The 17323-nt window shown below is 40.0% G+C and overlaps 1 protein-coding gene across 6 annotated transcripts in view; it reads left to right on the forward strand.

The window, feature by feature from the left end:
- Positions 1 to 7235, forward strand: part of LOC134348073 (centrosome-associated protein 350-like) — a 49049-nt gene extending 41814 nt beyond the window's left edge. For 5 of the 6 annotated variants that reach the window (XM_063050892.1, XM_063050898.1, XM_063050893.1 and 2 more), the window contains one exon: positions 6197 to 7235. In XM_063050892.1, the coding sequence (XP_062906962.1) occupies positions 6197 to 6254 (58 nt within the window). In that variant the 3' untranslated portion in view covers positions 6255 to 7235. Of the gene's footprint in view, positions 1 to 5812 lie in introns of all 6 variants that reach the window. The other variant, XM_063050894.1, reaches the window with a different exon arrangement.
- Positions 7236 to 17323: the final 10088 nt, after the last annotated feature.

The raw sequence follows: 17323 nt of genomic DNA on the forward strand, positions 1-17323 counted from the left end.
ACAAATTAAAAATGATTTGCTGGCCAAGATTCATGCAAAATTAAATAGAGGTGAATTAAGTCCACCACTTGTATCATGCCAAGTTCAGATGCAGACACTAATGACTGAACCTTCCCTGCACTCATTGATGCATAGCTTAGTCTAAAGAGCAATTAATTCTCAAATAATTTTGCTCCCAAGCTCTCAAATTATTGAAATGCATTTTAAAATTCCCTTTGGAAGCAAAGGGGATTCAACAGGGAAGGCAGCATCTGTGAAAAGGAAAGCAGTTACGTTTTCAGCTAGAGAACACATCAGAATTGCAAGAGTGAAACCTAATTAGATTTTGGCACACTTAAAGTGGGGGAGAAATCAGTAGAACACAGCTAGTCTTTCTGCTATTTTGAGACAAAATGAGTTAAAGTATTTGCTAGAATCAAACTATGCTTATTTATCTATGCAATGCATTGCTAATAGCAAATCTGTGGGTTCTGCGCAGCAGGCCAAACAAAGCTCAAAGTAAAATTTGTTATCAGAGTTAATACATGTCACCACATACAACCCTGAGATTCTTTTTGTGTGGACATATGAAGAAAATGTGTAGAACAATAACTGTAAAACTGTAAACATCAGGATTAGTAAACTGTAAACAAACAGTACAAATGCAAATAAATAAATAGCAATAAATAACTAGCATGAAATGACAAGATAAAAGAGTCTTTTAAATGAGTGCAGTTATCCCCTTTTGCTCAAGAGCCTGATGAAGATGTAATTGTTCTTGAACCTGGTGGTGTGAGTCCTGAGGCACCTGTACCTTCTTGCTGGAACAACGAGAAATGAGCATGGCCTGGGTGGTGAGGATCTTTGATGATGGATGCAGCTTTTCCATGGCAACATTTTAGGTAGATGTGTTCAATGGGTGGCAGGGTTTTACCCGTGATGTACTGGGCCGAATCTACTACCTTCTGTAGGATTTTCTGCTCAAAGGCTTTGGTGTTCCCAAACCAGGCTATAATGCAGCCAGAGCACCCACATTCCACCACACTTCCTATAGAATTTTGCCAAGGTTTTTGATGACATGCCGAATTTCCGCAGTCTCCCAAGGAAATAGAGGTGCAATTCTATTTATATGATGGGTCCAGGACAGGTCCCCTGAGATAGTGACACCCCAGAATTTAAAGTTACTGACCTTTTCCACCTCTGATCCTCCGATGATTATTGGCTCATGGACCTCTGATTTCCCTCTCCTGAAGTCTATCAGTTCCTTGGTCTTATTGACATTGAGTAAGAGTTATTACCATTACACTATTCAGCCAAATTTTCAACCTCCCTTCTGTATACTGATTCATCACCTCCTCTGATACAGCCCACAGCAGTGGTGTCATCAGCAAACTTGCATAAGGTGTTGGAGCTGTACTTAGGCACACTGTCATAGGTGTAAAGTGAGCTGAGCAAGAGCCAAGTACACAACCCTGCGGTGCTGCTGTTCCGATGGAGATTGTGGAACAGATGTTTTTGCCAATCCAAACTGACTGGGGTCTACAAGTGAGGAAATCTAGGATCCAAATGCACAAGGGGGTATTGAGTCCCAGGTCTTGGGAGTTTACTGATTAGAGGGGATTATGGTGTTAAATGCCAAGCTGTAATCAATAAAGAGCATCCTGATGATCTTTGCTGTCCAGATGTGCCAGGGTTGTTGTGAAGAGCCAACGAGATAGCATCTGCTGTAGACTTGTTGCTTCCGTAGGTGAATTGGAGTGGATCCAAGTCGCCACTCGGACAGAAGCAGATAGGCTTCAACACCAGCCTCTCAAAACACTTCATCATTGTGGATGTAAGTGCCACTGTGTGAAAGTCATTCAGCCAGGTTACCATGCTCTTCTTGGGCACTGGTATGATTGAACCCTGTTTGAAACAGGTGGTATCACGCTACCAGAGCAAGAGATTGAAGATATATCTGTGAATACATTAGCCAGTTGGTTGGCACAGGACTACACTACTTAACCAAGAACTCTGTTCAGACTGGATACTTTCCTTGGATTCACTCTCTTGAAGGCAGCTCGCATGTCATCTTCAGATACTGAGACCAAAGGAGCATCGGGAGACATGGGGGTATGCAACGGTTCCTCCCTGTTCTGGGGATCAAAGCAAGCATAGAAGGCATTGAGCTCAGCTGGAAGCCAAGCTCTGCTGTTCCCTATCTCGCAAGATTTAACTTTGTAGGAGGTTATGGTAATCAAGCCTTGCCACACCTCATTGATTCCAATCTCCACTTCACCCAAGTGATAACTTTCTGGAGATCATACCTGCACCCCTTGTAGCATTTTTGATCTCCAGACTTGAATGCCTCTGATCTGGCTCTCAGCAGGTTCAGGATTTCATTGATCATCCAAGACTTCTGATTGGGGAAAACCCTGAATGATTTTGTGGGGACACACTCACCCACAGCTGCTTTGATGAAGTCTGTAAAAACCCTGGTGTAGTCATTCAGATCCTCAGATGAGTCATTGAACACAGCCCAGTCCACTGACTCAAGGTAATCCTGTAACTATTCCTCCACCTCCCTTGACCACCTCTTAGTTGTCTTGATCTCTGGAACCTTGCTTTTTAGACTCTGTCTGTTTGCAGGCAGTAGGAGTACAGCCAAATGATCCGACTTGCCAAAATGCGGTTTCGGGAAGGAACGATAGGTATTCCTTATCATAGTGTAGCAGTCATCCGCTGGGAATTCTGGTGCAACAGGTTGCGTGCTGATGATAATTGGGCAGTGTTTTCTTCAAGCAGGCCTGGCTAAAGTAGCCAACTATAATTTGAAATGCGTCAGGGTGAACTGTTTCTTGTTTAGAGACAACATCGTGCAGTTTCGCTGGGGCTTGCTTATAATCGACCGCTGGTGGTATGTAAACTGGGGTCAAGATCACAGATGAGAACTCCCAAGGTGAATAGAGTGGTCTAGGTTTAATCATTAGTTGTTTTAAATCAGGGGAACAAGAAGTTTATATAACCCCAATGTTTATGCACCAACGCGAATTGACTAAAAGGCATACAGTACTGATACAAAGAGAAAAGCTGAGCCAAAATGATAACAGTTCCAATACAAACAGAAAGACAGTGAGTCACCTGAAGTTTCAGAGTTCTCAATTGGGACTTTGCAGGGTGGAGCACAATTTTTCTTTCATGTGTTCCAAACTGATACACAAAGGAATGCATCAAATCAGAGTATCTTACATTCCTATAAGATATAAATCAACTGGCAAGAGAGCTATCTTCTCTCACAAATCCTGATCCCGAGTCCAAGTTACCCATTTACCTTTAGCCTCTCTCCAGCTTTCCGCTGTACCTCCAGTGATATTCAAGGACAGAGTCAGAAAGGCTCTGTGCTACACATCGTCCTGCCACCCATTCGGTATGCTAATGCAGACTGCCAACACAGAGAATTAGGCTGGCTCAGGACTCACTGGAACATCTGGTGCAAGAATCCTCTAAATCACTGGTATGTCTAAACCACGAACCACAGTAGTTCTACAGTAACTCTTATTAAAAATACCTTCAAATCATAGAGGAGAAAGAGTTATTTTCACTTCAGCCGAGCATCGCTGTTGGACCTTTTATGCAGATGATCTGAGAGCCAACTGTAACTGACAAGTAAAATATTATCCCAACACAAATAGTTCCAAGAGTAAATAAAAAAAAAGATTCTTCAATCTATTGTGATACCTGCTATCACATATACATACTCTTCACCCAAAAGAGGAGGCATTTTTGAAGCAATGATTCTCCTCTGAAATATAACTAAAAATTAATAGCTGAGGATACTCAATCCATACAAATATAGTCCAATCTTATATCAAAGCATTTCCTCAAATTCATGTCCGCCGCGAAAGGACCCTGTGCTCCGCAGATCCAGTACCCTGAGAAAACATCCACCTCTGGATATCAACTCAGACCTGCTCTCATAAAACTTAAAATTGAACACCTTGATCTTCTTAATCCTCTCTATTGACATAAACTGAAACATCATATAAGCAAGTTGCTTCACCAGTTTAACTGAATTTGGATCACTATGTCAAGCAAATTTACAACTGGTATGGATATTTCAATTTTGACCTATAATCTATGATGAGGATGAGGATGAGGATGAAGAAGATGATGAAGATGATGAAGAAGATGATGAAGATGAAGAAGATGATGAAGAAGATGAAGAAGAAGAAGAAGAAAAAAGAAGAAGAAGAAGAAGAAACGACGCAGCTTGCGCGGCCACTCCGGTGAATGATATCTGTAATCTGTCAAGTAGGGGACCGTGCACAATTCTGATTTGATGGAGGCAGACGTGAGAGAACGGAGGAACATCTGGTGAAACTTCTGAGATGCCCTTTTTGCTGCCGCTGTTACTGTGTGATCCAGAATCTCCGGAGGGGAAGGCCCCGAATCCTCGGCTTTGCTTGTTGCTCAGCGGCCGGGACGGGGTCGAGGCTCTCAGCAGAGATGGTGCGCGGTGTCGAAGGGCTGGTCGGAGGCTCGAAGTTTTCGGACAGACTGAGTCAGCTGGGGTCGGATGCTTCCAATGCATCGACAGTTGTTGGTGCCTGGAGGTTTATGGCAGAGAGTTTCTCCCTTCTGCCGCCTGCTATCGAGGACTATCGGAAGTCGATCGGAACTTTGAGACTTTTTTTACCGTTCCCATGGTCTGCTCTTTATCAAGTTATGGTATTGCTTTACACTGCTGTAACTATATGTTATAATTATGTGGTCTTGTCAGTGTTATTCTTTGGTTTGTCTTGTTTTTTTTGTGATATTACTCTGAAGGAACATTGTATCATTTTTAATGCATGCATTTCTAAATGACAATAAACAAGGACTGAGTGTCCTCATAATCTAATCTCATCTCAGACCCAGTAGTCCCATTATTTAATAAAATTAATGCAACATATTAATTTGAATTATTTTTTAAATTTTGAATTATTGATTAAAAGTGGAAATGGTCCATATGACAAGAATTCCTTAGGGCACTGCATATATTCCCCAAAAAAAGCTCATTCTTTTCACTTCACATTGATTAATAATAAAACAAACTCCTGGAAATACTCAGCAGATCAGGTCACATCGATGGAAAGACAGAGTTAAATGTTTCAGGTTAAAAGCCCTTCATCAAAAGATACCTGAAAGATTAATTATTTCTTTTCCCACATATGCAATGTGACCTGAGTATTTCCAATGTTTTCTGTATCTTTATTTGATTGCTAGCAATTGGAGGTTTTTGGATTTTCATTATCACTTGATAGGTGTTGCAAATAAATGTAACAAGGATAACATTGTTCAAGAATCAGCACCCAGTCATTGCTTTAGCAAAGAAAGTTATACATCCTTCTTCACATTTCCCTACCCTCTGGTTTTGAAGTACTGAGAACAGAAGTAGAAAGAACAGGAATCATACTGCAACCTTCTTTGTTCAGTGAGCACTCAAGGCCATTGTGGGCAGCACAGCAGCATAGCATTTAGCACAACACTTTACAGTACAGGTGACCCAGGTTCATTTCCCGCCACTGCCTATTAGGAGTTGTACGATCTCCCCAAGACTGCACTGGTTTCCTCCCACAGTCCAAAGACATACTGTTTGGAAGGTTAATTAGTCTTGTAAATTGTCTCATCATTAGGCTAGGATTAAATCAGGGGTTTGCTGGGTGGCATGGCTCGAATGGCTGGAAGGGCCTATTGCATATATCCCATAAATAAATATTCCAGTTTCTATTTATTATCAATGATACAACAAATTAGTGTAACAAAACATTAAGTTTAAAAACCAGCTTAATTAAAATAAATCTGCACTACTTAGAGCAATATCTACCCAACAAAGATTATTTTACCAGAAACACAAGAGACTGCAAATGCTGGGATCTGGACCAACAAACAAAATGTTACAGGAATTTAGCAGATCGGGCAGTATCTATGGAGGGAAATAGACAGCTGCCTTTTGGAGTTGAGACCCTGCGTCTGGACTGATTTACTATCTAACGATTATTTGCTCGGAAACAATTTGGCTGCTACTGTTGAACCTACTTTGACATATTCAATTGTGAATTTTATAATGCATAACAAAATGTACATTATAAGCATGAAAGAGACTAGGTGCAAATTTTGAAGACATGAATTGTTCGAATAAAAGTTTTACGGTAATCATCTCAATAGTTAAGCTTTATTTTTTTTGTTTCCTTCACAGTAAAAAGAACAAAGGTGTATTTGTTAACTTCAGTAAAGTTATCATGGCCTGGGATTAGGAAAGTGGGACAAATGATTCTCGTGTAACACAAGAGAAAAGCTCAACACAAGATGTCCTTCAATCAAAAACTGCATATTCCCTTCCAAAGCAAGCATCTGCATCCTATTTTAACTTCTGGATACCATAGAAATGCCTGTACTCAGTGGTTATAATGATAAACCATTTGCAAGACTATTAACTGAACAGGATAGAGTTCTGTCTACTAAATTTGCATCACCTAAACTCAGTCGCCTTTCTTAGTCAATTCCAATTGATACTTTTGCCATCATATCGATCCATCCAGATGTGAACTCCCTCGTTCAGCATTCAATTATGCTCAAATTACTTTCGTCTTCCTCCATTCTCTATTATGATTGCTACTTAGCTTTACAATTTCTGATTTGCAACTTGCATGACAGCCTGTAAACTACATTGGCCCTTCTCTCCTTCCCAAGGACAGAGGCACAACCCAGAATGTACCTTCCCTCAATATCATACATTTTCCATGATGTGTCCTCCCTTTTTCCAGCAAATGATTCTTCCACACCATTTCATTTCACACCCTCTCTGCTTTTGAATTTGGTTTTCCCTTTCCCCATCTTTAGGTGCAGCTCTTTCGTTCCCTGCGTATTCAGGAGTCAACAGTCATCGAGTCTGTTGCCTCCATCATCATGCTTGCAGACTAAAGTTATAGTTCTGCAGTGTTATGAGCTGTTATTCACTATTACTACAAAAGAACTAAAGTTACATTAATATTTAAAAATACCAATGACAGTCCTTATGATGACATTTCACTGACAGCAGATTATAAACAAGAGCCATAGTTAAAACACTGTTGTAGTTATCTGAGCCCCTTATCTAAAAAATGATGTGCTGGCATTGGAGAGGGCCCATATGAGCTTCATGATAATGATCCTGGGAATTAAAGAGTTAATGTATGAAAAGATTTGATGGCTCTGGGTTTGTGTTTGGGTGGGGTGGGGGAGAATCCTATTGAAAGTTATCAAATATTGAAAGGCTTTGAGAGTAGACGTGGAGAGGATGTTTCCTGTAGTTGGGGGAGTATAAGACAAAGACAATTCTTTCGAAAAGAGATGAAGGGGAATTTCTTTAGCCAGAGGGCAGTGAATCTATGGAATTCATTGCCACAGACAGCTGTCATTGGGTATATTTAAAGAGGAAGTTGACAGGTTCTTTATTAGTAAAGGTGTGAAAGGTTACAGGGAGAAGGAAGGAGAATGGGGTTGCACGGGATAATATATCAGCCATTATCAATGGGCCAAATAGCCTAATTCTACCACTGGATTCCAAATAAGACTCAAGAAATGACAAATGAAAAGTGGCAAGCAAACTCAGGATATTAATTCTGGGCAGGAAATTCCACATGAAAATCGATTATAGTTCCAAATGTCACTGTTGACATTTCTTCACAAAATCCAGCCCATGCTTAAACACATTGACAGCTGTTGTACAAAGAAAATCACCCCTTGATATTTTGGGTTATTATTTGGAATCAATTTTAAAAAATGTCATTTGTTCCTCCATTTCAGTCACGTTCTTCCTTAAACCTCTCTTTGGGTCACCCAAACTCAATAATGTGAGGAATGGAATATAACACCGAATGTTAAAGGATGGTTTTATGATCTGTGCATAAACTTTCTACAATGCCAGAAATATTGTTATCCTTTTACTAGAAATTATAGCACTTTTCCAACATAGTCTGAAATCAGTAAAATGAAACATACATGTTTCTGTGAAGATTCAAATCCTTCTGGGTTTACATCAATCTCCATTCTCTGAACATTCCAGCATATCATTTAAATTGATTATTTATATAGTCATGGTAAAGTTGATATTAATTAATATAAGTCCTTATGTACTTATACATCCAAAGATGTGCAGAGAAATTCTTTTCAGTCAGCAAAACTTACTAACCATTGTGCCACTAGCTTTGTATAATGTTTGCAAAGGTACCATGCATTTCATCAGGCACTACAAAGAGTTGAACTTGATGGGGTTGTAAAAAAAGATTTAAAACACACATTGCTTTTGTAGATCAATCTTTTACTTCCAGTCCCTGTTCTTCATAATGTAAATTTTGCTCTATTTTCCCCCATCCCCCACCCAAAACACACACAATCAGATCAGGACAGTTCAGCCACAGATTGTCAATGTTCCCAATAGACAGGAACTAAAGGCTATTTCTGCTACCAGCTAAATAATTCACCTTAACACTAAGCAACGTGTCAAATTCTTGAATTTACAGTTAATGTACGGACTGTGCAGTTTTGTGGCAATGGTTTTCAGGTTTCAGCTGAAATAGTTCATTATTTACACTAGAGTTGATCAAACATCAGCTGCATATTCTCAATCCGTTGTCAGCAGTGCAAGTAGGACAAAGTACAAACTAAGTCACCATGAACAATAAATGCACATTTGCTGTATATCAATCATGCCAATAGTAATTCTCAAGTTTCAGTGCATCACATTGTCGACTAACCATACTTACTCTTGTAGGTTAATTATTCCCCATCAAAAAAAGAAAATGATCTTAAGATTTTGTATTTGCCAAGTAGCATAATCAATGTATCCTCTTATTTGTGTTATTGACATTTTATACATGCGAGTAAGTGTTTTTCTCATCAGGGTATATAATGGAACAATGTCTTCGAAGTCAGTGATGCATTATTCGTCATGTACACCTGATGGTGCATTAAATATCTTTTTTAAAAGATTTGATTACATACATTTCTTATGCCTTTACTGAAAATCACTAAACTTTGAGTGAAACTACTATTTTGTTGTCAATAGGTTGGTGTGCATGCCACAGTCTGTTTAATTTTAGGTTGGTTGGTATAATAAATCTCAATGACCAGTTAATGAATAATTTATTAGGAAATGGTATTGCCAGTCCTTTGTATTAATTCAATAAACTGAGTTGACTTAAATCATTTTCTTTTACCTTACTTAAATCCTATATCATTCAAATAGATACATAACATTCATGACCTGTTTTCCTTACATAAAAAAGCAGCAGGCTCAATTTTAACTCAGGATAACAGACACATTGATTGACCTACAACTGATTACACCAACATTACACAACTGGGATCTCTTAACCTGTGGTTATAACTAACTTGTCACAGACAGACTTGTTCTATAGCCAGCAGAACATTGGCAGCAGGTGGCAAGGTTGAGGGTCAATATGTCATTAACAGAGACTGCAATTTACTGGGCATCTTCACAGTATACGGGAGAACATGTATGCCCAAGAAGCAAAGTGAGATTACTCTCACCTTTTGGGGTGCAGAACAGATCTCTTGCTGCTCCAGGTAGCTGTAAATTAAGATCAGTTAATGTTGTGCACCCTCCAGCCTTCCTTCTAATTTTGAAAGCATGCTAAGAAAGCCATGGGAGCTTCATTGCTGCAACTTTTTTGACTAAAATGACAGTCTTTTGCCTTCATCAAGTGACCTCCCTGTTATGAATTGTAATGTGTGTCAGCAGAGAAGTGCCGCAGTTGAAAATACCCAAGGATAATTTTAGGCTGGTTCATTAGGTTTCAGGAGAGCAGAATTAAAACTGCCCCATCATACTAATGATGATATAGCGTGATATCATCTTGTCAGAAAACCAATCAGATTTTCCACACTCTTTGTACCCAGTTTAGAATCCACTCCAACACAAAAAAGTCAAAATCTGATCCTCAGCAAAACAGAAGACAACATTTCAGGAGAGAAATTCGTCATAAATGACACAAATTGATTTGTTTTCATTTCTACTATTGAGAGTAGTCCCACTTCACAACAATTATGTCTATTTTAATCTCCACTTGGTTCACAATGCTGCCTCTCTCCAAAACTGATGAGGGTACTGAGATTTGATAAGTTGAGAATGTAGTTTAAATTGAGTAATGAAGAAAAACACAACTACATTGTATTCTTCAAATGACTTAGATACTGAAATGCAGGAGAACATCTTAGTGGGCATCACTAGCAGCCTCGTTAAGACTGAAAATTTTACCACTCACATTCATGCTGAAGAACTGGCACTACCAAGAACCTTGGATTGTGAGTGCAGGTGCTCGTGAACACATTTCATACAGCAAGTTGCTTTAAGAATCCAAGAAAACCTCTGAACAGAGGGATGAGTCACCCTTTTACAGCCACTTGCTCTTTTCGCCAAAATCACTGGCTTCATGGCAAGTTGTAATGAGTTGTATACGACCCCTGTGGAGGCTACCAGGACCTGACGTTCGCCTGACTGAAATTCACTCAAAGTTAACTTCTCATCTTAATCTCCATCATGGATGATGATTGGAAGCAGTTCCCCTATCCCAAAGCCTAAACAATTCCAGCAAAACATTTCAGGCATTCTTCCCACCAGAAGTCCCGATGAGTTCCTTTAATTTTGCACATGCATACATCAAGCTAAACTTCATTTCCAGACTAATTTCAAATACTCCAGCACCAAGTCCAGTTTAGCTCACCCTTAAGATATGCAAGAGGAACGAATCATACACCAGACATGTGCATTGACACATAAAACTACAAACTAGACTGTCTCCCCATTTTATAGGCACATAAATGATGCAAAGAAAAAGATGCAGGCATAATTTCCAACATGAATAGTTGCTTGACCAAATTTGTAAAGGACTTAATAAATCACATAATTAGTCCAGTCATAAAATACACTTTTATCAAGTATGAGAGCTCACACAAATAGCTATTCTAAATAAAAACCATCCCTTACAAAATTTGCAGTTATTTGCACTCAAGAGAATTATGCAGATCTGCGCAGCAATCTCAATTCCACTATCTTTTTCTTCAAATGATTCCCAATAGGATTCTTACTATTTGGAACAGCTTGCAGATCTAATGCTACAAAATTTAAGAAGCTTAGTGCAAACTCTGCTGTATTCAAAGGGAAAACAGTGCCCTGAATTTTCCAAACAAATATTTCTCTGAGGATCTCAGCTAAGAACTAGATTTTGTGCAACAAGTCACTGAAGAACAGTCCAAAATCCTTCTTCACCTGGATTCTCAAAGCTTGACTCTCTCTTTTCATATTGCCAACAGTGCCCTGAAATGGTGACAACACATTCAGAGGGATAGCAGATGGCTCAGAAAATTTATTCAGAACCTGGCACTCCTCTAACATTCATCAGAATAGAATGAGAAGCAGAGATCTAAAACATTTCAAGGGATCAAAGACATAGTCTTCCCCCTTTAATTTTCCTTATGCCCCACCATAAGTGAGAATTCTTTGTTTCCCATTTACTTGTCTATCTAATTCAATAAGGTGCCCTCATTTCATAGTCTAAAGCAGTGGTTCCCAAACTTTTTGGAAAACCACCCCCTTAATTCACACACCACATCCCCAGTACACCCCGCTTTCAGGCCATTACATAAAAACCATGAAGAATTTTGATTTACGATGCACAGTGAAAGGAAGTAGGAACTGCAAATTCAAAGCAGTGACTAATAATTGTAAAAACTATTCAAATCTACTTAAAGCTACAAATAAAATTATTCTTTATTTAATTACAGTACAAACAATTTTAGAGCATACATTAGTTGTCCAACTATTCACTACTTCATTGCCTTTCCACCTTTCATGAGATGGATGGGCTTGGTGCAGTCATATCAGCTTCTCAACATCAGACTGAAGGACTCGGCTGTCTCAGTTCCCCATATTTAGTAACTTGCAGTCTGTTTCATTGCTTTGAAAGAAGTTGGGTGACTGCACTCAAACCGTGCTCCACTAAATATGATGTTGGAAAAACAATAAAGAACATCTTAATCCTTTTCCACAGTGCACGATAATGTTCAGAGATTCCTTTCTGCAGCCAAAAGTCTTAATATGATTTTTTGAACCTTTGCTTTGGCTCAAAGTCATTCTGTAGCAAGATCAGTTCTTCCTCCATCTTTCCTGTTAATTCTTCTTACAAGTGTTCAGGAATGGACTTATTACCCAATCCGGAATTTAGATCAAGAGAAAATCCTGAAATCTCTCTGATACATCTTTATGCAGCTCACCCAGGAAAGCACAATATACTTCATAATTATCTGGTATTCTTTCTTTCTCTCCTAACTCAAGAGACTCAGAAACTGGAAAAAGTTGCAACAGCCAGCATGCACTTAAATAAAGTTAACTTAGACAGAAATGTGGAGATAAATGATCTGACATTGATAAGACACATCATTTCCTTGCAATTGATTGATTTCATTAAACTTTGCAAATAATTCTGACAAATCAGCAACATCATGCGTAATATTCTTGAGTTGATTACTGAATGAATCTTTCTAGTCTTCAAAGAGCTTTATTAGTTTCAAAAAGCACATAAAATATCTCAGGCAGTTTCCTTTTGAAAGTCATCTGACTTCTGTGTGCAACAGCAAGCATTCAAAGTGTTCATCATTCTCAGTACAAAATTCTTGAAATAGTCCAGAAATGAGAACATGGGACTTGCTTTTATTTGCCATTGTGATAACAGTAGTTATTCCCTCAGCTACCCCCCTTGCTACAGAATACTCCCACCCCATCATGCCCTTTATTTTTACTGCCCCACTGGAAACTCCCACTGCCCTTAGGGGGCGATATCAACACACTGGAAACCACTGGTCTAAAGCAATTGTAACACATTATCTTCTTCAGTAAGTTCTCTACCCAATGCAAAAATAAACAAACATTATAAAATGCTTCCATTGTTGAAAAATATTTTAACATCAGACTACAATAAAGGACTGATTTATTTCTGCAATGTGGAAATATACAATGGGACTGCAAACACAGGTCATTTTAAAATAAATCATACAACACCACCATCTAGTGGCAAATCCATTTTAGTGAAATTCTGAACAAAGGAGGCAAATCAGACAAGCACCTTGAAATACAAGAGATACATGTTCTTGCTCTGGTACAATCAAGGAGTTGAAACACCAAGACAGCCTGGGGGAAGATGTAAAAAAAATTTAGGATAGGGAAGTGGTGTACCTCAATGTGTAATGGAAGGGGCGGCCTGAAAGAATATTGTGAGTTACCAGATCAGCTCATAAGATCATCAGGTTATTGGAAATGGTGGGTCTTTAATGGTTTAAAGACTTACAAGAACTCTATGCTGTGCCAAATAATAAATTCTCCTGGAATAACTTGATTGAACTTTATCCACAATGCTCTGAAACAAACATTGCCTTGGGAGCAAAGAAAGAAGTCGTCATAGGAGGGCCCTTAAGTTGAATGACACCAGTAATTGCTTCATAAGCTTTCCATAATGGCATTAAATAGACTAAGTAGACTAAAGATATTGATTCGCAAACAACAGGAATTCTGCAGATGCTGGAAATTCAAGCAACACACATAAAAGTTGCTGGTGAATGCAGCAGGCCAGGCAGCATCTCTAGGAAGAGGTGCAGTCGACGTTTCAGGCCGAGACCCTTCGTCAGGACTAACTGAAGGAAGAGTGAGTAAGGGATTTGAAAGTTGGAGGGGGAGGGGGAGATCCAAAATGATAGGAGAAGACAGGAGGGGGAGGGATGGAGCCAAGAGCTGGACAGGTGATAGGCAAAAGGGATACGAGAGGATCATGGGACAGGAGGTCCGGGAAGAAAGACAACGGGGGGGGGGGACCTAGAGGATGGGAAAGGGGTATATTCAGAGGGACAGAGGGAGAAAAAGGAGAGTGAGAGAAAGAATGAGTGTAAAAAAATAAGTAACAGATGGGGTACGAAGGGGAGGATAGTGAAGTTAGAGAAGTCGATGTCATTGCCATCGGGTTGGAGGCTACCCAGACGGAAAATAAGGTGTTGTTCCTCCAACCTGAGTGTGGCTTCATCTTTACAGGTCTCCCAGTCTGCGTCGGGTCTCACCAATATATAAAAGGCCACATCGGGAGCACCGGACGCAGTACATCACCCCAGCCGACTCACAGGTAAGTGTTGCCTCACCTGGAAGGACTGTTTGGGGCCCTGAATGGTGGTAAGGGAGGAAGTGTAAGGGCATGTGTAGCACTTGTTCCGCGTACATGGATAAGTGCCAGGAGGGAGATCAGTGGGGAGGGATGGGGGGGACGAATGGACAAGGGAGTTGCGTAGGGAGCGATCCCTGCGGAATGCAGAGAGAGGCGGGGAGGGAAAGATGTGCTTAGTGGTGGGATCCCGTTGGAGGTGGTGGAAGTTACGGAGGATAATATGTTGGACCCGGAGGCTGGTGGGGTGGTAGGTGAGGACCAGGGGAGCCCTATTCCTAGTGGGGTGGCAGGAGGATGGAGTGAGAGCAGATGTATGTGAAATGGGGGAGATGCGTTTAAGAGCAGAGTTGATAGTGGAGGAAGGGAAGCCCCTTTCTTTAAAAAAGGAAGACATCTCCCTCGTCCTAGAATGAAAAGCCTCATCCTGAGAGCAGATGCAGCGGAGACGGAGGAATTGCGAGAAGGAAACATATTGAAGATATTGATTGTTGTCTTTCACTTTATGTGAAATCAGCTTTTAGTTGCTTGATGCCTGTAAAACATAATATGATGCTATTTAATTTCTAGTCCATATACATCACATTCTCTATTTTGTCAGTGATTTAATTACCCATTATGCAAATTCTTTGTTGCAGGATCATGCATTATTCTTTCAGTTGACTTCGAATGTTCATTCAAAGACAGCTCTTTTTCTTAAAATAAGATTTGGCATTGAAAGTCCATTGCAAAGGTTTCAAACCCATTTATGAAAATGAACAACCAGCAATATAATGTAATTATTCCAAGGTGTTACAGTAAAATTGGCCAAAATACAACATAGCTATACAAATTAGTCAGTAACAACAGACTGGTAATGACGTTTAAATGAGTAAACCCAATATTAAATACCATTCATGGTCCTTGGTACCAGTGAGCATTTTTTAACTGTTCAGGGTAAGATGCACCATTTCAATAACAATAAACCAGAAGCATGGCTCAAATCAATTACAAATATGGAAAGCATGCACTGATGTCAGAAGTAAAAATACCAGTCTTCAACATTAATTGCTATGCTATTGTTGGGGTGCTACAGTAGCATAGTGGTTAGTACGATGCTATTACAGTTCAGGATGTTGGAGTTTGGAGTTCAATCCTGGCATCCTCTGTAAGGAGTTTGTACACCATCCCCATGGAATCCCTGAGTTTTCTTCAGGAGCTCCGGTTTTCTCCCGCCGTCCTAAAACATACAGGTTAGTAAGTTAATTGGTCGTTGTAAATTGTTCTGTGATTAGGCTAGGGTTAAATCTGGTGTTGCTAGGCAGCGCAACTCAAAGGACCGGAAGGGCTGATTCCGTGCTGTATCTCTTAATTAATTAATCCTTTCAATACGACAAGATTACTTGCTAAGTTATTCCCTGACAAAACTGTTCACTTGGGAAGCATCACAATTAAACAGAGGCCCTTCTAAACAAATCAGCTTCGTGCAACAACTCATTGCAAATTAATACTGATGAGCTTTGTAAGTGAAACATTCTGAAGGCTTGAATCTGAAATTTTACTCCAACTGTTTGAGAATACAAATCTAAACAGCAACATAACACGCACAGCATATTTTACAACCTTCACTCAGTTGTATTAACAAATACATGGAGTCACTATTTCACACGAATCAGCTACATTACACATGGTGTTTACTTTAATTCTCTATAGAACAATGCAGTCCATCCCTTTCACTTGCTTTATTGTAATAGCCCACTTTGCCCTTGCTTTAATCAATGTCACAGTTGTAATTCATAACCACTCACTGCACAAGTTATTCTCAATTCTTACCCCTCATCTCTTTCACACCTGATATCCATGCCCCTACTTCTTATGTACAGCTAATTTTGCCTTCCTTATGCAATTATCTTTTGCAATAATGCTGTTCCAGGACCAGAGCATCTGCTCCAATCAACCTTGCCTGTGACACCTCTTGCTCTCGATACCATTCTGTTAAAAATTTTCTGCACATACTCAATGATGTTTATGTTTTACCACGTCGACCATGATGCAATTATCCAGCTACATCCACCAAAAGTTTCAAATGTCTTCTGCAGAACTTCACCTGCATTTATACTTACAGGTACGCATTTACTTATGAAGTCCAATATCCCAAGGTTGATTGGAATCCACACTGGGTATCAAACCTCCACAACTCCCTGTTAATTTTTGTTGTTGAATATTGCTGAAACCTTTATTTACGACTGATAACATAGAATAGATTCCTAAATGGTGTGACAAGAATACACATAGATTAAGATGTAGCTGGCCTGGGCTGGCACCAGTGGAATCAGCAGTTGGTCTGCCACCTGTCTTCAGGAGAGAGAGAGATAAGGAAAACAATGGCGCAGCATTTGGAGATGTTAATGAAGGGGAAGGAGAGCTGTCAAGATTGGCTCCCCCTTTGAACCCTGAACTGTTTGAAGTGATGGACAGGCGATACCCCAGCAGGGGGATAAAAAGGGACAGGTTCGCTAAGGCAGGACACACACGACACCCAAGGTAACAAGACCCTGGAAGCGGTGCGTCTCTCACAAGTCGGTGGGAAGTACCGGGCCATAAACGCACAGGGTGGAAAGGCACGATCGGCGGGAACCTGGTGTGTGTCCACCCTTGCCTGGGTGCCAGGTTCAGCGCAGGGAAACGATCGTATCTGGAAACGGAGGGGTCACGGTCGGTGTCCTCAGATGACATCACAAAGGACTCGCCCGAAAGCTGACTGCGAAGGTCTGTGTGGAAGCTGTGTTGAATATTCATTCGTTTTGCTCTCTCTCTCCTTCCCCCACACTGTCCATCGCCACGGCAGCGATTACTGCGAACTGAACTGAACTAAGTTGAACTAAACTTTGCGTCACTTTGAAACTGGTCATTTACCCCTAGACAACGATAGAGCTTGATTAATCCTGTTATCTTAATTCTGTGTACATGTGTGTTTATCATTGCTGAACTGTTGCATTTATTATCCTTTTGATTAGAATACTGTGTTGCTCGTTTCTTTAATAAAACTTTCTTAGTTCTAGTAATCCAGACTCCAACTGAGTGATCCATTTCTGCTGGTTTGGCAACCCAGTTACGGGGTACGTAACAATGGTGAATGAAAA

Source organism: Mobula hypostoma, chromosome 6, assembly GCF_963921235.1.
Source record: "Mobula hypostoma chromosome 6, sMobHyp1.1, whole genome shotgun sequence".
Classification (NCBI taxonomy): Eukaryota; Metazoa; Chordata; class Chondrichthyes; order Myliobatiformes; family Myliobatidae; genus Mobula; species Mobula hypostoma.